A 26,354-nucleotide genomic window follows, 5' to 3' on the forward strand; every position below is an offset into this window, starting at 1 on the left:
ATAACAGTCAGGCAGTCAAAGTGGTTATAGGACCATCGTATGAACAAATTACTAAACGTGCCGGAAATCAGCTTCGTATTTAAATACTTCTAAAAAAAAAAAAAAAAAAAAAACATTTCTCCATTACACACATTCCACGAAAAAGTCATCATTGAGCAATGCTGAGGCTGAGAAACACTAACACTGATTTCTTCTTACAGAAGACTCATTCAGAGCACATCTCACAGAAGATTAAATAGAGTTTGAGGTGACCAAGAGACTACAGACCTGGGACTCAATAATTTAGGAATAAGAATTCAGTATCCAATGAGCAAAAGCCATTTGCAAGGAAAAAAAAAAAAAAAGAAGAAAAACAGGAAGAGTATCTAGGCTTTGGACACTAACAATTCAAAGCCAGGTTTGAAAGCAGTGCTTTAAAATGTCACCTGAACCCAGACATTAATCAAATACTTACGATGTCACAGTCTTTCTTTCCATCGCGTTTGATTGGTTCATTCAGGTCTTCTTGACTACGGAAACTAAATTTTTCAATTGCTTCTGTGACTCCACGAAGAGAGCTGTAGATTTCATCAGAATTTAGGTTCTCCGTGTCATAATCCAGCATACTAAAGACCAAACGTATATGAAATGTTACAGATGAAATTGGAATCAACTTTAACTCCTAACAAAACAAATGCCAAGTTGGAAACGGATGATTCGGYGTACTGTTTCTAATGGTGACTTGTAACAACATATGGATGGAATCCAAGCAGACTTCAGGTCTGAGTCTCCCCTCAGACTGGGGTAAATGTAGGAGAAGCTCCACCAAAATCAATGGAGTTATACTACTGTAAGTGAGGGGAAATCAGGCCCAGCATTTGTTACATTCCACAGTAGCAAGTGTCTTAGCTTCTGTAAGAACCAGAAACCTATCCCCCCAGCATGGTAATGGTGTTATTGAGAAGGGGGAATTTTTTTTAAATATATATTTATATATATTTAAAATGAACCTGAAGTCAAAGTGTTGTGACAGCTGGTGGAAATGAAATCGATGAAATTTAGCTTGAAGTTTCATATGTCAAGTATATTCTGTCTATGGATTCAAATATGCAGGATCTAAATGGAAAGAAAAATGTACCTTGAAATAAAGCTTAGTCTAGCTTATTCCAGTTTTYATTCACAGAATAGGAAAAACAGAACCACTTGCATGATGCCTTGACAGTAAAAGCATTTTAGTATTGCCTCTAAATTTGGAAACTCTCACTCAGATCTGATGCTTTCTTGCAGCCAGCTGGCTAGAAATTCCTCAACAGTGTAAAGACACAAGTTTGGGGCTTCCTTATTGAGTTATCCAAAATTAAGTTCCATGAAAAAAAGTGTCTGCCATGTTGGGACAGACAATATAAAAGATGTGGCTAGGAAGAGAAGCTCCTAAACACTCGGAGAAAATAAAATTAAAAGACATTATTGGCAATACTGCTCTATGCAGGGGGAAGTTGAGCTTGTATAACTAAGCCAGTTTTCCAAGAGAGATTTTTATGAAGAGACCCAGTAACTAAGAACAATTTCTCTAGGGAAGTCTAGGATCTTAACAGAGCCAGAAGCAAATAAATCAAAAGAATTTAAGACATTTACATCAAGTTGTTCGTCAATAAATGGCAAGAAGTGGCTCCCTACAGAGGTGAATTACTATTTCTTGACAGTTTGGGAAGGATGACAAGATGGGCTTGGAGGATGATGGCCCAACAAAGAGCTGTGATCSTTCTCTACAAAAGGAAGATTCCCTATGAGGTGGGTGGGTGGCAAAGTCAGGAACAGAAAATCTCTTTTGAATCCTGAGTACACTGCTATTATTTTCAATAGAACTAAAAGTAGGATATTAATTATCTAGAACTACGACTTTCTGGAAGCAGCTCAAGAACTTCAGACAAAGGATAAGACTGGTGCTGCCTGATTTCTTTGGGATTAGCACACACTGAAAATAGCCATAATCCTTGGCTTCCAAGCAACAYGCTTGCTTTACAATCACACAAGCACCAGCACAATGTATTCTGGCAAAGAAACCAAAGAACAGTTCCCAAACTTCAAACAGTGTCTGTCAGGAAGGGCCTAGTTGGGAAGAAAAACAAACCATTTAAACAACAGACTAAGACCAGGAAACAAGAGCTGTTTATAAATGTACCTAAATCAGAGTATTTGGGGCCTCTCAGACTGAATGACGCTAATACACTGTGATTGCTTTCCAGATAAAGAAAAGCAAGGACAGTTTTTAAAAACTTTGTCAGTATCAGMCATGAATGGGACAACTTTTGTTTCATATCATCTTGGAAATACTAATATTGAGCTCAGATATGTTTAATCCAAAAATTTCAACAGGTTCTTCACTCAAAATTYAAGCAAGCAATTAAATCATCAGTCTAGAAGGTATACGTGTGACTTTTAACTGTATACCCATACCAGAAGATGAAACTGCTTACCAAAGGTCACACAAGGAAATGCATGACAGAACTGATAAAGAGTTGCAGGAATACTGACAGTCAGTCTTCTGCTATAACCACTACTTTCTTCAGGGCAAATTTTGCCCTTACACTGCTCCCCAAACTCCCAAAACATAGATCAAAGTACAGACTCTAAAGGACTTAGGCAAGTTCTGAACAAAGAACAAYGAAACTTGAGGAGCACGTGATCTGATGGTTTTTCAAAGCACAAAACCAAAGTTTAATAAAATCTAAAGATTCTTGATCTTGTACGTTAACAGTAAGCCTGTGTAAGTGATCCCATTATTGTTKTATTTTATACAGAATAAAGTTTTACATGTACACAAACACATCTACTGCCAGTATGAGTGCTGGAATACTTCACAGACAACATGATGTCGGGAGGAAGAGGAAAAAAATACAATGAAACTACACCCACCTTCCAGGGGAAAAAAAGAGTCACMAAAAAAAAAAAAAAAAAAAAAATTCATGCAGGAAACTAGGAGAGTCATGGGATGAATAAGAAGTGAGTAGAGATGAGCAGCTTTTAGGGATGTCACAGTATTATTTTCCATCTTATGCTGCATTAAGACAATACAGCTCTCTAAGTTTATCAAGATACAATTTTTCAATTTATTGATCTGATATGAAATGCATTTTACTTCCTTAAATTATTATTCAGTTTCCAACCCAAACTATGTCCAAGTGATCAACAGTTTAGCATCTTCAAGCAGTACACAGTAACTTTGCAGTTTCAGGCTCAGGGCTGGGATATGCATCAAGTAATTCCAAACTTCAATGTGGGATTAATGAAAGAAGGAAGGAAAAAAAAAAAAAAAGAAAAAAGAAAATCAATTCTTAACCAGTTTAACCCAATTTGTTTCTCAGTTTCTCAAAAGTCAGAATACATATTTAACATTTAGAACCTGCATGTATGCACAGAGATACAGATTACGGGGTTCTATTTTCTGTCTCAGGTGTCACACGTTCTCAGATTTTAAGCCCTTAAGGAACCATTTGTTTTGCTTTGTTTCAGCTTTCTTGCATCAAGGAAAGATGATGTAGTCCTTCCTTAGACAATAGCCATATTCAAAGCAGAAGAAAGAATATCCATAGAAATACTGCTGGCAAGGTATAAAATTACAAAATCTAAAGCAGCTAACTTAGAGATGGGTCTGATTAATTCAATTTAGATTCGAAAGTTTTTTGATTAAAATCAGTATACAGATTTAGACCAGTCTAGTGATTAAAGCCCCATATACACCCAGGTACAAAACATGAGGCCACAGGAGGAGGAAGAGATTTCAAGATTAGCAGCAAATAGCTGTTTGATGTCTTTTGTGGCAAGGACACTTAATACTACCATTTTAATTTCAATACTACAATTTTCCATGACATTGCACCATCACTCTATGGAAGCAGTGGGTAAAATCATAAAGACAAGGTTCATCCTCAGYATTGCAAGGACATTAACTACTGAATATACAAAATTACTAGGAGATCAGTGCCTATTTGAATGTACTCATATGCAGCTTGCACAGGGTATTTAAGTTGAAAGACCTTGCCCACAYGGTCATAACACAACCAGCCCCCGCAAAAAGTGCTCAGCTGTGTTCTGCGTTGGAACCCAACTGTGAAACCCATTCACAAAACATGGCAGGGAGAAATAATCTGGAAAACTTTGAGGTTTTCCGCTTTCATGCCACATCTTCCCTACAGAGCAAACAAAGGGCTGACTGCCATCTGTCCTCTCTGAAAACTAACGTCATCCTGTTGCCTTTTTCAGTCAGACACTCTGGAAATCTCATGCCCCACTTTGAACGAGTTTTGTTGTGTGAAAGGTAAATAATRCTGTGACACCTCAGACAAGTTGGTTTAACAGGTAGCTTGTTACCTGGGAGAGTAAGAGCGTCTGAAAGTCTTGTGGGAAGGAGCAGTGGGGATGGAGTTAGGCTGAGAAAGGGGAGGGGGGTGCTTCGACAGCCCGTCTGCACTCCAACCCCAGAACCGACTGCAGTGATCAGAGGAGAAACGAAAGAGAGAAAACAGAGAAAGGAGAGGGAGAAAAAAAAAAGAAACTATAATCTGAGTGGCTTAGTGCTGTCATGCTGCCTTGGAAAAAGAGAGAGAGAAATTTAATAGAAACAAAATTAAACAAGAATACTCCATTGAGCCACACAAGTCATTGCTTTGGTCTTTATTATTAATTTCCCCTTATTTCTAATATAATGATATCATTCACACAAAAAATAGTCCCTGCTCGTCCTAACCAATAAATTGCATATATGGACACAGCCTCTACAAACAATTCTTAAAATGTTCTAGTTRAACCACCTCTGACCATGTCTGGATTCTCACTCTACACAGGTACTTGCAAGCAACAGAATTTCCCTGGAAGAAAAGAGTTGGAGTTGAACTTTAATCAGATACCCAAGGGTAGCTTGTAAAGTTTGRCACCAGGTGCTTCTACTAAGAACCTGCAATCCCTCCACAATCAACAAGCACTGAGCTTTTGCAGGGCTTAAGAGACATTTACTTTGTCAGATTCAAATTGACCCCAGATGTGCAGTATATGAAAGTCAGTCCAGAGCAAAAATGTATCATGCAAATCAGGGGCTTGGTCAAAGTCCCAGCAAACCTGAAAAGACTAAATGAAACCCAGCTCCCTGCAAAGCCTCAAAGCTAGTTCAGGCTTCTCTTCAAACTTCTATGAAGCCMTTTTGGTCACCGTTTGATATGGCGCATTTAGCACATCTAATGCTGTGCAAAATTGTCCAAAATACAGGCCTTYGTTTTCACCCTGCTGCCTTTACACTACATGGATTTCCCAAACCATCTTCTAAATGACAATCTAGATGCTTGAGCTGGTGGAGTATTCAGGATACTACTTTGTTTCTATTAAGTTTAAGCACACTATCTTGGAAAGTCATATTTGCGTATGCATAAGTGAAAGATGCTGTAAGACTAGGAATGGCAAACAAATCAAGAATTGCTCTAGTGCAAATAGCTGCAATGCCAGTTGAAAACTCATCTGAAGAGTGGTGTCAAGAAATTCTCTCATTAACCGGCAAGCAAAGCACATAGCTATTATGAACAACTRTTACAGAAACACACCAGACAAGACTGCTCATTAGGAATCCCACACCTCAGATCTCACCTACCTGCAAATGGGCCACCAAACACTTGTCCTTACTGTATAAGGTGGGTGGCTTATTTTAWTTTTTTTCCTTACTCAACTTAATACCAGAACTATCAAAATTTATGTTTAATGGCATTTCCTATTTTCAGTGAGAAAAAGCACCTAAACTTACATAGATAGTAATTTTATTTGTTATTTTGATACATTTCCTCTAGAGAGCTTTAAAAGATGAAATCTGTTCTTTTAATAATGTAAACTATATCAAAAMAAGCTAAATTCTGCCTTCATTTACATTGCTGTGCTCCTATTTAGTGTGACTTATTTCTCAATTAGAGCTCGCAGAAATGAGATTCCAGCTGATGCTAGTCTTTCTCATTCAAGTCTCAGTTTTCACAGCTTAGATAAAAAGATGATCAATACAGTTGTTGTAAGTTGCTTAAAGATCTAGCAGTGAAATGAACTATAAAGACTTAAGCATTGTAGACATGTTTCTGGACTGTCAATAAAGGCAGAAATTGCAGTGCAAACCCACTCATTTGATATTAGTCCTTCAAATATCCCCAGAAATTCCAGATAAATTCACAACTTACATGCCACATTTTAGTTTACAGAAGATCATTTCACAATCAAAATAGTATCCTTATGCTGGAAAAATTCACAACTTAGTATTTCCTTTTTTATTATACTACATTACTTATTAAATCTCAGATTTTCTCTGCCCAACACAAACTCAAACCATTCATCTCATCATTGCCCACAAAATATTCTTTCTTCTCTGTCACAAGGGTATTTTTATTACTGTTTTCAACCCTCCAAAGTGTCCTCTCTCGCTGCTCTTCTCCAGAAGAGATCTTTTCTCCATAATTCCTCTCCCCTAAAACCAAGATCATCAAGACAACAAAAGCCAATATAAATGCATGGAAGTACACGTACTGGATACTTTCCAATGATCGTGAAGCAGGACTGGATGAAGTAAATGAAAGTAGGAGGAGGAACAACTTTGTCCAAGGCCCTGTGAGCAAGTTACCCTTCTGAAGACACTAACATCAGGGAATACCTGAGCACACACTATCACCTCGCTCAGCAAGTTAGCTATTGGCATCAGCAAAGTCCAGTTCAACCAGATCATTGAATCAATCCAGACAGCTCAAATGCACACACAAAAAACAGAAAATCAATTGCGATGGCAATAATATGGGAGAAACACCACGATCTAAGGGCAATRGCTTATATAGCTACTATAGACAGTCAGTACCAGTGAAGCCTTGTTGCTTAACGCTAGCTAAGGACATGCCCCCGACATTATCAGTACGTGGGGAGAGCAGCTATGCCGCACAGCATTTTTATATTCCTGCTGGACCACCAACTCTCTTTTCTTCATGGACTGTTAGAACTCCCAGTATAGAYATATACATCTCTGTACATGACCCCTCCAATCTGTGCATCAATAGCAAACCCAAAGGAAAATGTCATCTCCAAAAAGAAGGCTGGCATTAAGAACTTTCCCTTTGGGAAAGGGGCCCTTACAATTTAAAGCCACGTCTAGTTTCAAAGCAGGGCTAYATAGAGAAATAGGGGGAATCTTTATCCTTTGATATTGCTTATTTTCAGCTATGCTCATGCTTATTTTCAAGCTAAGAGAGATTAAAAAGTCACATTTCACATCACAGATGAACTGCAAATCACAAGATTTTATAATGGAAACATTGACACAGAAGCATCCATACAAATACCATTTGTGGTACTGCAGTATGCTTTCCTTCCCATGACCTGTTAGTACATCTTCCAAAGCCCTTTTTTTCCCCTCTCCTTAAGAGGAGCATATTTACTTCAAAAACAGAGCTAAACTCCCCCTTGTTCTGTAAGTCAGGGCCATGCTCAAACAGTGCTAACACAAGCCACCTTCAAGAGGGTGCAATCCWGCAGACCATGAGAAACTACCACCACTAATTTGTCATACTTGCCATTATCTCTGCTAGAGGTAAAACCTGCAGCTACTAACACTGTTCAGGGTCTACCTAAAAAAAACCTGCCACCATATCCCCCAAAAACCCAGCTGTAACCCTTTCACTGACTATTTTTAGTGGTGTTTGCAGCAGTTTTCACCTTCACTTGTCATTATAGAGTAGTTTCTATACATCACTCTTGAATAACTAAATCCAGTAAAGAAATGAGACACACTACTTGAACAGACATCTCAACTTTTGGATCAGCATCTCCAGGAACTCCACAGGAAGCTGAAGGTATGATTGTCTACGAAAGAAACTGCCCGGACACAGTGACAGTTTTGGTCTTGCCATCTTTTAATGGTAGAAAGCTTTAGACTCCCATGCCCTCTCCAGCTACTCCTTGTGACCATATTACATGGAAAACACCTCTAGAAAACAGCAACAGTGAAATACTGAACGTAAGCTGAAAGCTTTTAATCAACTTTTTGATACATGCATCCTGAAATCAAGAGGCAAGAAGAATGCAAAGACAAACTCAAGAGGAGTGAGGAAGTGACAAAAAAGAGTTGTGTTACAATGGCAAAACCCAAAAGAGAATGGCATAAGGTCACAGATTTAAAAATCAAGTGCCACTTGCAAGCATGGCCAGTGAAGCCACAACATAACCACAAGGAGACAGATTACAACTTGTAATTTCAAAAATCAGAAGGCAGAAGGGCCAACCCGCCTGAAACTAGGAAAAAAAGGAAGTAGCATTATTGAATTTCCCCTGAAATTTTCCCCTTCTACACTTCTTATTTCCTTAAGGAGACTTTTTTTGGGGGAAACATTATAGTATGCAACCTCTACTTTGGCTTTCAGTTTCTCAGACTAGTTTTCAATTGTAACAGATTTAGGGGCACAAAGGTGTATTCAGATATCCAGAATTTTTTCAGGAGGCCCTGTATGCCCCTGATATGCCACTGACACTAGTATAACTTCTCTTTGAAGACTAAAAATTTACTTTTTTCCTGACACATGGAAATTCCTACGTCTAAGCATCCCTCCAGATAAGCTTTAGCACATTACAACAGGGCTGATGAACAGATTTCAGTTTAAGGTCAGGCTTTTTATATTGGACGACGAACTGCAGTTCTTGCCGAGCATGTTTCCCTCTGCCTATTCTATGACAAAGGGAAATGATCTCCCAGGTAGAAGCAGGGACAGCAAACAGCAGCAGTAGCTCTGAAGCTTTCCCAGCATGAAATCAAACCTAACACTTTATTCARAAATTCTATTCCCCTAAAGCACACTGTTTAAATCCACATCTCCTCTATTCTAAGTTTTTCTGGGACCAAAACATGGATGTTTCCAACATCTAAGAGTCTGTGTCTGCTCAGATAAAAGGCTTTGGAATGGATCAATATATTCTAGAATGGCATCTGCGGCTTCAGCAAAACACCTGGTTGCAACAGACTTGCTCTCCAGAGGACCAGGYCTCTGCTCTGCCAAGAAGCAACCAAGAGGGGGATTTAAGAAGTGTTCATGGTTGAAATAGGATCACTACCTCTGCTTGTTCTGCATCCTCGCAAACCATAAAAGGGCAACAGGAGCACTATAGAGTCARCTGAACTAACTGGGCACAAGGGTACACCTGAAAAATAGGCACAACCTGAAATGCTCATCTGAATACCTTCATCTGCTTTGTAATGTTTGCAACCTAAAGACCCCTGGTTTTTAAYGCTGCCATTTAATATTACCTCTGCTGGACCCAGAAGTGCGATTCTGGAGAAGGGYTCATCGTGAAAGAAAATGTGAAATTATGAGAAAAGAAATTAAGATTACASAGATAACACAGATTGGAACATAGAAGTCAAATACTAATCATATATTATCACGTTCAAGCCCTGTTCATTAAGAGAAATCACTATAAATTTTTGGTCTTTATCTGTTCTGAAAATGAGTCATTCTGGAAATACATGCTCATGTTGAATGYTGAAATCCTTTAAGATTTTGTTAGTGCTTTAATTAACCCCCCCACATTACCTTGGAGACAGTCCACCATGGGAACAATTGGTAGGTGAAGTTAAGGGACTGGTTCTGCTGCTGGAGTGCCGGGAAGGAGTTCGACCAAGGGTATTGCTGGGGGAACCCTGGCAAAGGAGCAGGAAGACAGGCATTAGCAGTGTGCTACAATACACAAGCAAAAGGACAACAAAAACAAGTCCAAATGTTCCCTTTATTTGCCCTGGGCAAGCTTAGTCCAGTTTTGATGATGGCTCTTGACCTAAGAATCTGCAGTACTAATTGACAGAGTCAAGTGCAGAAGCAAATCACAGCAAATGTGGGCTTTTCTCCAGTAAGAAGCTCTATGATATCTTTAACCCCAAGCAAGTCACCTTTCAAAGCTCACATAAGGCTCAGGCACAAAGCTCATGTGCCCTACTGCAGCTACGCTTCAAAGTGTGCACGCCCAAAATGTGCAAGTGTTTTTTGGGGGGGAGTGCTTTGAAAGCCATGCTTTGTGTAGACAGTAACATGCTCTCAAAGGGACTGCTCTGAGAATCAAGCAAGCACATGTGCATCTTTCTACAGTCCACAAAACCTGTAGTTTGAACCATGCTGTGTGGATGGCCTGTAGTAATGCCAGGGAAATGGTTTATCAATCCAGTTACCCAGTTCCTCAAACACTATTCTCCATACTCCAAAGCATGCAGACTATTACTCTGGCAATTTAGCAATTTAATTACGCAGCTATTTTCCACATTGTCTAAAGCATTCTGATTGTGCTTGTTAGGAGTATAAGTTAGCAATATGATTTATTATTTTCCACTGGCCTGCATAATCATTATATCACTACAAAATACTCCCATTTCTGACTCATTTCACACAATAGGAAGTTGAACAAAGTGGAGGGACTAGTAAATCTAGCCCTTCCTCCTAGAAGCCTAATGCTGCAGTTCCAGCTTAACAAACATCTACTTGTCTCTATGCATGTGCTTAGATGGGAGGGTTCAAATTCCCCAAAATTTTACAGAATTTTTGCACAAACAAGGCAATACTCTAATCCTTGCTGCCTTGAGAAAAAAGGCAGTTTAGAAACACACTTGGGTTCTCATCTACTAACACCTTCCTTCAGAGATATAAAAATAGGCTAGAGCTTCATGAAAAAAACAAAAACTTAGGATAATAGTTACAGACTGAAGGGAGCTATTAGATCACACCAAACAGTCTGCAAACTTCTTAGCACACAATATATCAGCTATTGAACTGAACTGATGTTGATGCTAGTGTTACACTCAGAAAAATCTGTGGGATCAGGGCCTCTGTTTTAGCAAAAGGCATGATTTTCAAAAGCACACTGATTTGAAAACACAAGCCTCACTTCCACKTACATCACGTTCTTTTTTTTTTAAAAAAAAAATCTGCTTTGGTTGTGATGGTTTTAAAAACTAAAAAATAACCAAGCTTTTAGTTTTAAGGGTCCCTACAAAAGCAACATCAAACAGAATCCTTTCCTGCAATATTGTTTCAAGTAAGGTGACAGTCTTGCTACTGAGCATCTGCAACAGCTTATCAATTAGCYGCTGTCTTTAGGGCTCTGCTATTGCACAGACAAGGGTCTCACCACACTGGTGTTACTGGAGTTCTTGAGGTGGTTGTGCAGGAGCTTGGTAGCACCGTCCTGGAATGTTTTCGGCAAGGCACCAAGTAACATGGTAAACTCGGGAGTGTTCAATTCAAAAAGAGAAATCAGGACTATTTGTGCTGCCTGAAAAAAAAAAGAAAAAAAAAAAAAAAGGAAAGGATGGTTAGTTTTTATTCTCTGAATATGCGTTCTGTTTGGAACAATCTTAAATTGATAAATGATACAAGCTTTTCATTTAAAAAGATGATGCTTACATGAGAAAAGCATATTTTGGATGTGTCACAAGGAGATATTAACTATCAYGTTAACTTTTAAGTTCCTACAGTCTATAATACATTTTTGCATATATATAAATTTCTCAGGTGTACACAGAGATTCACAGCTAGTCCTCCTGTCCTGTACACTCATTTCCATTGAATAAGTTACTGCAAAAATTAATAGAAATCAAAAATAAAGCCAGAAGCTCAGATCAGATAAGTATGAAGAATCTAGGAGTGTAATTTGCTATTCCCATACCTTCTAAGCGTGAAAGGGACTAGTTTTTGTTTCTACCCAACTTCTCTTCTTCCCAAGGATCCAAATCTGTTTCAGATAGAGAATCCCTGCTTCTGCTTGCCCCTCTTTCCTATCAGCCATGGAGGCTGATAGAACAACACAAGCCCCTAGCTCAGGKGGAAGATCTACTGGGACAGCAAGAGGGATCTTTCCCTCACCCAGGAGGGAGCAAATATAGACTCCTCGAAGTCACTAAGTGAAACTACAGTACTGCTGAAACAATTGGAAATTTCACCATTAATTTCACTGGGTAGGGTCTYACCCTACTGCCAGAACAGGATCTCCGCTAATTCCATCAGCAAACATACAGCTCTGCATATCCTGAACTAAGACAATGGAATCAAATGGAAACGAAAACAGTATAAATCACTGAGTGCAGAGCTGCAAGAGTAATTGACATCACATGTTCCTAACCAGATTCTCCCAGCAGCACACAGCCCATGGGAATGGCACCATTTCTGCTTTTTCCCCCCCACACACTTTTGATTTGAGAATATATGCGAAGATACCATAAAAACTGAGTTAAATAATAGGGCACATGAAGCAATGGTGAAGAACCTCCATGATGGACTCTGCAGCACCACCTTTCCAACTGGGGGTAGCCGTTGACACACCAACCTCCAGGGTACGTATCTGGATACAAAGCAGTAGCTTAGTCTCAGAGTAAGAAGAGGGGTATGTGCTCCAATTTTGGAGCAGCATTCAGGCTTAGGAATAGCAGACACTTGTATTTGAACCTTTCTGGAACTTTCCAAAGCTTCCTAATAACAAAGAATAACTTAAAAGTGGGTTAAAAATATAATTCACTATTGTGGTGATAACTGTACATTCATTGTTCTCAAAGGAGAAGGCACTTTTAATAAATAATGTATTTTTAAAGTTGCAGTAATTAAGTGTATCTGCAGTTCCCTGTAAAGTGGAATCCACTAGCAGATGAACTTCAGCACACAGAAACTCTTTCATAGTGGAAAGGAATGAAAGTGCCTCATTGTTTCAGTGTGCAAACTGCAATTCAAGCTATACTGATCCTTCTGCTCATCTGGCTCATTCACAGTAACACAGCTTTGTATTTAAAGAACACTTTCCATCTGTAGATCTCAAAGTCTGGTAAGCAGCATTCTTTTCGTACAGCCAAGGAAACTGAGGCACCCGAAGGTCAATGGGCTRCCCAGGACTGCCATGAACTTTATGTCTTCCAGACTCTTCACTCCAAATAGATCATGCTGTCTCCTGCCAAAACTCCCATTGACTTAAACTGAAACATAATATAACATTATTCATTTCACACTAACAATCCAAGGATGAAAGATGGGGAGAGAATTCTCATGGTTTTCTTAACTCCAGACTCTATCTACCCTCCTATGACCAGTGTTTCAGGCAACTCTGCCTGATACCCACCAAGGATGTATACTTCTGTATAGTTTGATCTAAGACATTTAAGTTTTCACCAGTAATAACATTTTCGGCAATAAAAAATCATGGCAAACGAGATCTCAGAACAGCAATCAGCATGTTGAACTGAATGCAAAGTGACAGTCATGCCAAAGTACATTCCCATTTGTGCAGTCATGCATATCCTGGATGGTTAGAAAATGGACACACAYATCTGTGCCAGAACAAGCAGATCTCATGTTCATTAAGATGACAAAAACAGGAAACTTGATCAAGAAGCTTCTTAAGTTGAGAGATTGCTCAGAGACTGGAATATCCAGAGAGATGGGCTGGTAAGGCAGCAGCTGCCCAACTTRCAGCAAGGTAGGGCAGGATGCAAGATACCTTACTGTCCCTGACATCACCCATAGATGGGCTAGTAATAAGGTCATCCTTGGAGATCTCCTGTGTAAAAAAGAGCAAGAAAGACACAAAAGCAAGTGTGCTCCAAGACTGATGCTGGATTCAGCTTCTGCTGTGTGCCAGAGAGATCTGATCTAAGAAGCATCACATCTCTGAGCAAGATCTTCCAAGCTGCACCAGAGACTTTGCGATTCTGTGACTTCATTTTGAAGTGGACAGTTCCCCAACTGGTACAGTTTAGCCCTGATATATACACATTGATAATATAGATGTTGCATTAGAGGAATATAAGGGAGTTTTCTGCTCCCAGAAGTCACTTAATTTTTCTTCTTCTTTCTTTTTTTGGTCTTGACTTTAACGAAAACAGGACTGTCGTCCTTCTTCCCTCTTTGCACCAACTACAGCTTGTTTTCAGGGATGTCTGCCAGCATTTTGTGTACATTAAGCATTCTTTAGTAGCCTTGTTGTGGCCTGCAATTAGATCACTGGGCTTTGAACAGAGCACTGAACTGGCTCACAACGCTTATACGCTTATGAGGCCTGAAAAAAAACAGAACTAGAGTCTACATTTTTTGAAATAAAGTCAAGAAGTATTACGGCCCATGAGCTGTGCTCCAGTAAAGCTCTCAAAGGCAACACCGAACCTATGTGGGTTCACTTTTGCTGTGTTCTTTTAGAATTCCTCATCCATCCAATTGTATTTGCAGGTTTATTTCAGACAAAAACTGCTTTGTAAAAGCTATTATCTGAAAGTTCAGCCATGATTTCTTGCTTTGGATTTAAAATTTAAAGGCCTTGCCCCTGCTACCATAAAATCAAGAACACAGATCCCACTGCCCTTAACAGCTGAAAGGTCCACACTGGCTTGAAATCACATTTATAATGTGCTCTAAGTTTCAGTCTTGCAAACCTTTCCAGTTCAATACAGTTAATTTTATTTCAYTAATGAAAAGCATCACTTTGCTACCTGGATCTGCATACACTTCATAATTTTTAAAGTTTCATTTACTTAATCTACATCTATCTAGTCAAAGGACATCTTTCACAAATAATGTTTCTTACAATTTTAACTCCGTTGCTATTCAGCTTGTGACTAGAGGACATTTAATGATCTCAGAATCACTAGTCATTTCTGAAACTCTTGGCTCCTATTTCATTAGATTATTCAAGGCATAAATAAATCAAAAACAAGCAATCAAAAACCCCTTATTTCTGTACTCAATACACAAACATTCCCCATGCAGCACTCATGCTTGATGATACTATACTTGAAGAAAGAGCAGTATCTGAACTTCYCCTTGCCTTTATGTCCCTCTGCCGTTACTGTGGAACACTAATCCCTCTCCTTTCAGTGACAATTAATTTAGACCCTATAGGTCACCAAATCTTAGTGACGTCGTTCTCTGCTGGCTTAGGCTGAATTCACTGGGGTTTCTTCAGAGGCTGGCTATGATAGTGAGTCGGTTTGGCTCAATGTCAGGTTGTTGAATCATTTGAAAGGGATCACTTATGTAACTTCATTATTTTCTTTATAACATTGCAACTAGGCATCAGGTTGCACAGCCCAGTAGCAGCTCCTGAACTTTCATATGGACACCAATGCAAAAGTTATGCTGTCCAACAGCATCAGCTGCTAAACAAACAAATACTCTGGTAGGTTTTTTTTTTTAAAAAAAAAAAATTGACAGTGAGTGATGGCCAGATTCATAAAAATCCAGTAACTTCTGTAACTTAGTTGAACTATATTAAAGTCCCTTTAAAGAAGTGTGGGCTTATTAAGCAAAAAGATCAAGGCTAACTGGGAAAATCCATTGATTTTAAGGGGAAAACGTGGTCAGTGACCTGACCCAAGCTTCACACAAGTGCCTTATGACAGCCTCTGTAGCTCATCTGATTCACAAAGCAGAATAAGCTGTCAGTGCCCGAGCTACATGAAAGCAGTTTGCAAGTTGCTCAAATTTATATTGACAAGAGGCTCACGACATTGTCACCCCTGTAAGAGCAGAGGACCACAACCTCTGATTGTTTCCAAGACACAAAAGCAATCTGCAAACAAGAACAAAGTTAACAGAAAAGCACACCAAAGCCAAGAAGTTATTTAACAGACAGACACGTTTTTTTCAGGCTCCCAGGCAGGGTCTCTGCACAGCTAGATGGTTGAGTTGAGACTGCRAACAAGATTAGTGTGATTAGTGCACACAGGATTTAATCTACCTGTTTACATTTCTCTTCCAAGTTTCCTTCACCAGGCCCTGAGGAAGCTGTAGTTGTCCTAGCTGGCAAATCCTCACCTACCCAACTATGCATGGTCTGGATTTGACAAACAGGAAAGTTTATATTATTTAGAGAAAGCATAATTTCAATTAAATCATCTAAACAGTATATATGCTATTTTTTTTCCTAAGACAGTTTTAATCAGTCACTTGCATATTATCAAGTAACTAAAAAGCATAAATATTTGACTTAACCAGAAGAGCATTCCTTTCAGCAGAGGGAGCACTGGCTTAAAAGTATTCAGCCACAGTTCTCAGGCTTACAAATCCTCCCTTAACCCTTTTGCAGTGCTTCGCTTTGGCAACCTACCGATCACCTCCACAGCCATTTGGAAAACCCTGCTGAGATGCAGGGCCTAGGCAAAGTGCTGCTCTGAGATGACAACAGGGCTCGCATCCAGCCAGCCAGGAGCACTGGAAGAGGAGCTCACGTCTGCCTGTATCTATCCGTGTCTCTTGGAATGCTCAGAGCAAATAAAAATCAAGAAMATGCAAACTCCCGACTCCAGCCCAACCATCAGCCTAACAGGTCAACACCCTCTACAAACACCTTTTATACTGGGATTGATCTGCGGGGAGTTTGACAAGAATGTCTTCTCAGTTTTGAGAAGTACAATCATACCGTATATGAATTATTTATTCCACCATCCAGTCTAAGATAAATGTGTTTTTAACAATGCAGGACATACCAGGACAGAGCAACTCTCTCTCTCTCATGTCCCTTCAGTTATACTAAAGTGCAGATAAATCATAAAACCATTTAGATTGAGAAGCAGCAGTGACATTAGCAGCTTGTATTAGCACACATATTGGCATAGAGCAATACTCTCACAACCTCCTCTGATGAGCATATCTAACATTAAGAGTTAATTCACATCTACTCATAATATTTGCAGGCTCTAAACAAGTATCATTTAAGTATACTTTTCAGCAGACAATTAAGCTTTAGCTTGGCACGAAGCTAACAAACTATCTGCCAAACCAAACCTCCTGCTTGTTCCCTTTTTGGGTCTAAATCAGAAGATTACAGATGCCCAAATTACTGATATRGTAGCACGAATCACCATGGCTTCATCAGTTCACAATCCAAGTATGCTGGCTTGATTTCAAGTTTTTAAATACATAATTTTCCCAAAAGATTTCTATTATTCTGTTTACATCCATATCCTGAAAAGGAAGAATTTGTTTTTARGATTTATATACAGAATTCACGTACAGATTAAATCCACATTGTCATTGTGTTTTATATAGTACACACTTAACATAGCATAAAAGGTTTTGTAAGTCATGCATTGTTGCGTGACGTGTCGAAGTGTGGCTACATTGTGAATGGCATCTCAGGCAAGTGCCAGCAAAACTATACAGCACTGAATCATCACATACTTTGATTATAGTTCTGTAATGGATTAAAACTCCTTATGTCTATTGTTCTTTTGTCACCTGGCCATAGCAAAGACTACAGCAAAAAMGGTTCATTATCTCCAGGATAAACATTTCCAGAACCAGATATTACTCTTAGAAGTCATGGAGATGAAGGTTACTCTGAATAACTTTGCTCYGTACAAAAAGGTAACTCTTCCAGAGACGGGTTTTTTCCCCTCCCCAGGATATTCTATTTATTTACAGAACTAGCAACAAAAATTACACTCTACTGACAAACAAGAAGCTTAAATAATAAGCCTGACATGATGCAGGTCCAAATTTTGAGGGAAATTTTCCACACGTAGGCTAAGAAAGAAGCATTTTTTGAAGGTGGTTTGTAATAAAGACATGCACTTCAACCTGTACAGTGGTTTGAAATGCTAGAATAAGTACRGCAGACTTATCCATCATAGTGCAGCGAAAGCAGCCAATGATCCATTTATGTGATGACTCTACAATGCATCATGTAAACCTCTCGTCCTCATATTAGAACATGATGCATCACCTCTACCTATATAGGTTTTTGTATATTTATATACATGGCATGTACAAACATTATGCACAGATACATAAGCATGAGTGCACATGTTCTATGAAATAATGAATTATCTCACATTAGCATTAGCTCTTAGTTTCAAGCAAACTGAGAAAATGCAACTGCTTGTATGACAAACTGCTTTCAATACAAAGGGGTTGAGAAGACTGTATAAATACAACAGCCATATTAAGGAAACCCACACATGTGACCATGTTACCCAACAGGCATGTGATGATTTTCTGGCCACTACTGTTCAGAAAAGCTATTTTTCTTACACTGCATACACTAAAAATATTTGCACTCTCATAGCTCTGTAGCTTCAAATTCAAAACAAACAGAAAACGACAGCTACTATTTTGGAAACACAGCTAGGACACTGAGAACCTTTTTGTTCTAGCAGCATTAAAGCAAGTAATTACTGAAATCCACCAAGCACCATTTTTGATGAATTACATTATTTTTCCTAACAATGACTATGTTAAAACCCCTGAAAATTGTTCCTCTGAGCATTTAGTTCTAGTCTGACTTCTTTAAAAAATATCCTTTTGTTAAGCAGCTGAAYTCAGCAGTGTGGACATACTGCTATTTAAAACTCCATGAAATTGAGATTAAATCCTCAGGCCCAATTCTCTGTTAACTTGGTTCTTCATGGAGTCAATGAAACATGCAATTTTTTAAATAGGAACATTACAAGAAAGCTAGACAATCCTCAAGTCCGGAAAGACAAGGCCTGACCTACTGAGGAATATTAAAAAATTTGCTATTAAAAGCACTTCTGCAAATGTCCTCTCTGCTTCTGCTACATAAAAAGAACATGACCAGCACTAGCTGTTGCCCAACACTGTTAAGGATGAATGATGCCATTTCAGCTAAGAATCTTCAGGAGTCCATTTTCAGCACAACTTTCACGTCACAGAATTGCTCAAACCAGCCTAACYCCAAATAGAAAAATACAAAGTTCCAGGAGAAATTTCAGAGGTCTCCTTTGACATCACACTGCAAAGGAGTCTGATTTTGTTTCCTTAGCAGTCTTCCTGTCTATCACRGGTTCTGGTAGAGATGCTGCAGCAATATTTTAGCCAAACTTTCTTTAGGCTTTAGATATAATTTCCTTACTGTGGTGAAAACATCAATTTCTTGGAATATGGCATCCAGGATTGCTATTAAAAAAAAAAAAAAAAAAAAAAAAAAAAAAAAAAAAACCACCTTCCTTGGTTGTTTGAGAGCATGAATCTGGCCGTCTACAGCTTTCTCTTTGATTCTTTTTTTCTGTTGTAATATGTCCTAATGTCCTAATAGATCAGTTTTGGAAGTAATTCTGATACCAGATAGTTTTCTTTGCATATCTCTAGACTTCACCCACAAACCAGTGACAATCCAAGGAGGGCACTGTTTAGGACAGGTRTTCCAAGGGGGACTCGACCATAATGTAAATCCAAGTAATACAAACACTCACTTGGGCTTTTGGATCCACTGCAAATGCTCTAGTGTCTTATGGAGTCCCATYCATTGTCTACGCTCAAGGACAGCTTGGTTAAAACACAGCTTAGAAGTGGGATAGTTGAAAGAAGTGTTTTCCTAGCTATGTAAGTGGAAGGCAAAATATGATGCCATGTATAGGATACAACGTTGCCCATAATGGGTAAAAATAAGTTCAGGCTTGTAAAATAAAACTCCCGTGTGTTTCATCAACAGAGAAGTCAGGTAGGACATTTGGCACGGAAGAAAAAATTACTTCTTCCTTGAGATTAGTGGGCCAAATCATTATCACGTGCTACAGATCTGTCACGGTTAAGACCAGAGCTTGGCTGATTACCAAGACAGTGGGCAGCATCACCGACCCCTCACCTTGAAGAGTCTTGCTCCCTTTCAACCTCTACACAAACTCCTTCTAAGCACTAAAATCCCAGGTGCCCCTAGAGATGAGACAGCCCCCTTTCTTAGTTCTGAACACCCACATTTAATAAAAATTTCCATTCCCCTTAGCCTTGGGCACAAGGCTTCTCAGGGCTTAGGCCAGAGTCAAATTAGAAATCTCATCTTAATTTCTATTCTCAAGCTGATGGCTCTTTGCCAAGATCAGAGTATTCTCCCACACAGAGTCCAATCCTGTAATCCAAAATTAATGGGAGTTTTGCCTACGTAAGGATTGCACAATAACTTTGCCAGCAATATTAGTGATAATAGTAAAGTTAATAACTTAATATCCTCAACACCAGTCATCTATCTGCATCATCATTTGTGCCAAAAGCAATAAATGGCTTTTGTAGAATGATTTCATCAAATCCAAAACATTTTCAAAAAAATAAAAAAAAGAGAGAGAGAATTGACACCCCGTGATAGAGAAATAAACCAAGGCAGAGGAAAGTAAAGTGATTCACACATGGTTAAACACTAACACAATCAAGACTAGAGTTCTTAAATCATGATCTGTGTTCTGTTCATTGGTGTACATATCATGCATGYGTCTTTGCTTGGGGACAAATTGGCTGTGTGTGCATAACTCACCAACACATGCTCTCACATACACAATTCACTGCACCTGAAGGCAAAATTTGAACCACATTCCAYATAAGTATACGATGCAGCACAATCTGTTTCTACCTAAAAGCTTTTGTTTAACAGAGAGGACAAACACCTTTCACCTTTCTTCCAGTACTGCTTCCAGGTCATAAGTCTTAACAGTATTTACCTTGAATGCAAGTTAAGTGTTAACTATCTTTAAAACAARGAAAAAATATTTACCCATAACACTCTGCAGCTCACTTTATTTTAAAAAATAAAACATGGCAATAATTTTCACTATACATAATTTACCACCCCTGTCAACAATTTAAATGGGTTCTGCCCCGAGACATTGAGATATTTGTCAATTACTCACCGTGTTGCCAACTGTACACTCCTCAAAGTACATCATGTCTTTTTGTTTTTTATTATACACAGCAGTGATAACAGAGCTTGTGTTTAGCTACAGATACCATTTCATGCTAAAACAAACTCTTTTATGCATAACAGCAATTTCTTAGGCTAAGTTTGTTTCTGATTTCCGTAGCTATTAAATATGGTCTGTCATCCAAGTCCAATTGCAGACAGGTTAAGCATGATCATTACGTATGTTTAAGAAGTCATTGTACGGGCGTACCAGATTTAATATAGATGTATCATTCAGTTTGAAAAAGCTCTTTGGATCAGATGTCACCTTAGGTTGCATTTTTCTCCAATACTTTAATAACCACAGGGCTGGGACCTCCATGACCATCATGTACAGTTAACAGTAACAGAAGGATGGTCCCATTACTGATTAATAATGTAATCCATTTCATTGACAGATTCCTTTGCTACCACAGGATAAAACCTGCACGATTAATGATTATGTGCACATAACAGCCGTGAGCATTTACCACTGGAATGTTTATATTTTAACTAATCAGCACGAATGYGCCTTTACCTGCACCTGCTTTACAGAGGCAATCTCCAGAAGGAAGAGCATGACTATGACACAGATAGATATTTACATTAACAGCACATTTACTGAGGGACTAAATTTCTTGTAAGGAAGAGTTTCTGCCTTCACAGGCAGCTCAGCACTGGTGTTTCTGTTCCACCAAGTCAGCTGCACGGGTACAGGTGGACTGGACTATGTCAGCCAGGACTCTTCAGTACCAAAGTTTGYTCCTGTCAACACACAGTTGATTGCATTGATAGTCTCAATGCAGTCACTACTGAGAAAGTCCCACATTTCCTACATTTTACAATTTTTCCAAGGCCTCTCTGGCATTCTGACAAGTGCCTGAGTGTTTGAAGTCTGATTTATTTTTCTCCCTCTCCCTCAGACTTGCAACTGTCCCCTCAATTTTTAGAGGGCGGTAATACCTTCCAAGAGGAGAAAAAACAGCTTTTGAAACTTAAGTTATACAAATGAATCTTTTAATATGAAAAATTGGTACTGTTTTTCCTGCTGATAGTCTCCAAAACTGTTTTTAAATTGTGTTCTTCAGAACACTTACATGTCAGGGCTGACCTGTGATAATCCAGTTCGTTATTGCATAATGAATTTATTAGTCTGTTAACTATAGCCCTCACAAAGATAATGGCCAATGATTGCTTATAAATCCTTCCCCACAATGTTTCTTCCAAACCCGGCAGTGTGCACTATGTTCTTAATAAAATCACAGTACACCAACAGCATGATGAAATAAAGATCATGTCTGCATTCACCTTAATAGCCTAAATTAGCTCAACTGTGGAATACCACACTTGAGCGCTACCAGCACTAGAGGCATATGCAGTAGTCACATTCAGGTTTAATAAACAGAAGTTAGATTCAGTAATCTCTTATCAGCCCCCAAGGCACTCTGACCCTTGCCCAGGTACTGCTCAAGTGAAGTTTCCTGGTAGTTTTACCAGAGCTCTGAGAGTCTTGGAAGTGGATAAGAGGGATGGTCACTGCGTCGTGAACACGCGTTCCCCGCRTCCTGCAGCTTCACAGCCAAGCCTGCTTTTCAGCTGCTGCAGAGATACTCTTCACTCAATTTTGCATGCAGCAATGATGACCCCTAATGGTCGAATATTCCTTCTGCTGAGCAACACGGAGATTTTGCCTTTTGCTTTCAGTATATATCTCTAGTTAAATAAATTGCAGTGCTCTTATCTGCCAGAGTAAGTAGTTTGGAGTTTATCTGAACTGTAACAGAGAAGCAGTTTCTTTCCCCATTATTTAATTCGGACTTTGTTAACAGAGCCCCACAATGGAAATGCATGTTCCAGACTTAAGTCTAGGATTTAAAGTCACTCTTTTCAGAGACAGACCATCTTGCAGAAGCAAGTTTCAGTCATACTGGTGTAAATAACCTATGCAGAAAGTCTAAGTGAGATATTTTCCTCTACATCTGATAAAACATACACTAGAAAGCTCATAGCATGCACACAGAAACTTTCCTTGAAATCTGACAGTCATCAGATATGGTGCGGTAGCAGCACCTTTCTTAGCCAGTGTCCATATCATTAAAATCAAATAATCAACAAAAATAATTTTATTGGCAAAGTTATAAAATATTGAAATATTATTCTAGCAATAATTCAACATGTAGAGTATAGAGATCTCATACAATTTCTACATTCTGAAATGCTTAAGAGTTCTTAGTTTAAGTACTTCTCAAAACCCACAACTCCTACTGGAATTTATTCCTGTACTTGAGCTGGGAAAAGAAGGTAATTTTAAATTGTGTTACAGATGCCAGATACATGAAACAGTCTCACTTTTCTCTTGGGACAGATGAGTATCTGTTATTTGCTCCATATTAGCTTACCTGACACTTCCAAGAAAAGAAACAAGTTAACTGTATTATCTATGCCTGACCCAGATGTGTCAAGTTCTTCCAAGTTGAGATAAACACAATGTTTTTTTAAAAAGAAAAGAATTGAGAGTCCTTGGCAGCTTACTGATTTGTTTTCTTTCCTTTAGAAATACTGTGTCACAGAAGTTGCACTACATTTCTTTCGAGTCTACAAAGCACTTTTTATCTAAGTAAACAAAATACTGCAGGTATGTGACTGCTCAGTAACAAGTGCCTGTTTAAATCGTGTTCTCTTTTTGCTTGTTCATAGTAGTTAAAGTCACACAGCTGAGCAGCTTTAAAAAAATATGAAGAGTGTCTTTACTGAATTGACACTTCAGTTTGGATGGCAAGGAACGCAAAATACTTTTTTTTTTCTTAATTAGAATCTAACTAAATTGTCTTTACAACTGTTTTTTTTGTTTTGCTTTGCTTTTTGTTTGGTTTTTTTTTTTTTTTTTTTTAGGAAGAACAACAACTACTGCAAATGCTCCAGTATTTTGGCTTACCTTTCTCACATCTGAGCTCTTTGGTTCTGTTGTCCAAGTAATAATTCTAGATACAGCAAGTCTTGTCTCACTGGAGTTCACAAAGTCTGTTGGATCCATCTGTCTTGCCAGGGACTCAATATATTTCAGGATTGCAACTTTCACCTGAGAAGTGAGATTTGTCAGCCTGACAAACTGGCAAAACATAGAACTATCTAATGGTAAACAGGTATCACTACAGACTGTTTTGAATTGATCTTCGATCAATACAGATCCATGTATTGAGCAAAGAAAAAAGAATCCCTGTAACATCTCCATATCAGATCTCAAATTAGAAGCAACTTTCTACCAAGGATTAACTTTGTATAACAACAGTCTGGAATGGTACATCAGAACTGGCTTGAAAAAACGTCTGCTTGTGCATTTGCATAAGCAAATCAGCACTCCACCACACTGCCTGCATCAGTATCAAACGTTTTAATGTCTTACGGTCTCTCTCTTATATTCAGGGTTATTTCAGATGCCAAAACTTAATTTATGGTCTCCAAATAAATGTTGAGGTTAGAATCTCCAAAGAGCTAAGATTTTGAAGAACAGAAAGAAAACACTCTAGTGATTTGATACTCTGTATATTCCTACATTCCTATTTCTGTTCCTATCTCTGGAAGAGAAATCCGACAATCTCCAGAGTTTCCAGCGTTCCTATTACCTTGAAAGAGCAATTTCCTTCAGGACAGGCTGAATGACTGTACTCCCTTAACAGGGCTCAATAGCAGAACACTGATGTTCTTCCTTCTAAACCTAAATGTGCCAATCCTTTTTGCTAGGTGTGCTCAGTACAACAAGTACTTGTGACTGCATACTTAGTGGCCAAGTTCCCCACTTGTCCAGGGTAAGGGCTCTAGTCTCTCCTGCCCTGTATAACCATTTTTTTCCCACCAAGATTACAGTTAGAATTTTCCCCTTCTAAACTTCACTCCAAAACTTTCCAGTATACCTAAAGCCCAACTCTTACGGACTTAGGATGAATCACAAGGCAATATTTTAAAAGATATTTTAGTGTATTAAAATGAAGAGGGGAAGGGGAGAGTGTTTGTATGTGGCAGTAGTAGGGATTCCAAAAGCACATTGATTGCTAACTCTTGCTGAAGTCAAAATTCTTACTGTAATTCTGACAAGGCATGTGTCTAACTTGAGATGCTCAAAAAAAATTAGCCTAGGTATTACTGGAAGTCACTTCAGGAGATGAGAATTGAGTTACTCTCAAGTGTAGACTTTTAGAAATCATATTTCTTATGAAAATACGCAAACAACTGCAAAAATAAATCAGAGCTGTCAATGTACTTTCTATATTGTATCATACAAGTATTTATAATTATCTTTCCGTGAGTTCTATACTTTAAAGTACACCTGTCATTGCAAATGAAGAGAATCATGTTTATGCTTCATTGTAAAGGCTTTTGATACTGACCTTGAGGTTTGGTGTTTGGGTCTGATCTACAATAAACCTCATCAAAATATTAAATTGTTGATCAAATGGAAAAGAATCCCTGTCCAAAGAAAACAAAGGCAAAAACTTAATGCAACATGAATGATCAGGACTAAATTCATCTGACACACAGAAGTTCACATATGAGAGTTCAATATGTACCCCCCTCCCTTTAAAAAAAAAAAAATCTTCACATCCAAGGATCCAGTTTTAATTCAAGGATTATTGAATTAACACTGGCAAAAATTGCTAAGTCAATATACCTACACTTCTGCTTTTTTTATATTGCTGCATCATTTCTCTACTTCAGGCTGTTCTTTGTTCCCTTATAACAGCACACTGTTTTACCTTTTCCCCAGAGTTCACAAATTGTTTTGATCTCTTCTTTCCTCTTCTTGTATCTCTTTCGTTCTTTAATTCTCTCCCCCCGCCCCCACCAAAGTCTTACAGTTTTTTTAGATTAGCTACACTTTATAATAAGGATGTCTTATTAGGGTAGACATCCTTAGGAAAGAACACGGACTACAGAATTGAACAGGTGTGCAAGGAAGCAGCAGCATTCAAGATCTTTTCTTTACATTATCAATATTTGCTGTTTGAACACATGTAAGACATTCTGCACTTTGTAGTAAAGCATCAGTCACTTTTTGAACACTGTAAATATTTTTTTTTGCCCTTCCCCCCCCCCCTTTTTTTTAAGGAGTCAAACAAAGAAAATTGAAGTAAATGCTTTTTCCTACAGAGATAAATTCAGAGGACAACATCTAAAATGTAAAATTGATTAATTCTGTTAATTCAAGATTTTTCAATGTGTATGCACTTGGAGTTCAGTGCTTTAAATATTATGACACGATTTTATTCTCATTTATACTAGTATTCAGCAAGATCCATCCCTCAAAACATACTGGACTCGTGGGTTAAGATGTTCATTAGGTGCCTTCTTGTAATCCTGAGAAAACCTACATAAGTTTCACCATCTGAGTACTCTACCTTGTGACATCCAGAGCTTTTTGAACTTTGGCTTGCACAGACCCCAGCAAATCTGCTCCCATTTTCTTTAGCAACTGCGTCAGGAGAACAAAAAGCCAGTCCTGCAAGTCATCTTTATGAATGATGATGAAATCAACCAGCGTTTCCAAAAACATACTGAAGACCTGTGAACAAAAACCATGTCACAGGAAAACAGACTAGGCTATAAATAGATTTCTAAACCCCTCCCTCCTTGATTATTTGAGTTTCACGATGACTTTGTTATAGACAGTTTCATGAATGAATGATTTTAGTGAC

The 26,354-nt window shown here is 38.5% G+C and overlaps 1 protein-coding gene across 1 annotated transcript in view; it reads right to left on the minus strand.

Annotated features, from left to right (window-relative positions):
* CLASP1 (cytoplasmic linker associated protein 1) overlaps positions 1 to 26,354 on the minus strand; it is a 176,060-nt gene that overhangs the window by 22,167 nt on the left and 127,539 nt on the right. The window contains exons 27-34 of the mRNA XM_085311005.1: positions 26,058 to 26,221; positions 25,050 to 25,128; positions 23,600 to 23,743; positions 15,736 to 15,831; positions 11,152 to 11,295; positions 9,570 to 9,676; positions 4,351 to 4,467; positions 455 to 605 (exon numbers count right to left, since the gene is read on the minus strand). Of these exons, the coding sequence (XP_085167131.1) occupies positions 455 to 605; positions 4,351 to 4,467; positions 9,570 to 9,676; positions 11,152 to 11,295; positions 15,736 to 15,831; positions 23,600 to 23,743; positions 25,050 to 25,128; positions 26,058 to 26,221 (1,002 nt within the window). The remainder of the gene's footprint in view (positions 1 to 454; positions 606 to 4,350; positions 4,468 to 9,569; positions 9,677 to 11,151; positions 11,296 to 15,735; positions 15,832 to 23,599; positions 23,744 to 25,049; positions 25,129 to 26,057; positions 26,222 to 26,354) is intronic.

Source organism: Rhea americana, unplaced genomic scaffold (genome assembly GCF_003343005.1).
Source record: "Rhea americana isolate MKP2758 unplaced genomic scaffold, rheAme1 scaffold_33, whole genome shotgun sequence".
Classification (NCBI taxonomy): Eukaryota; Metazoa; Chordata; class Aves; order Rheiformes; family Rheidae; genus Rhea; species Rhea americana.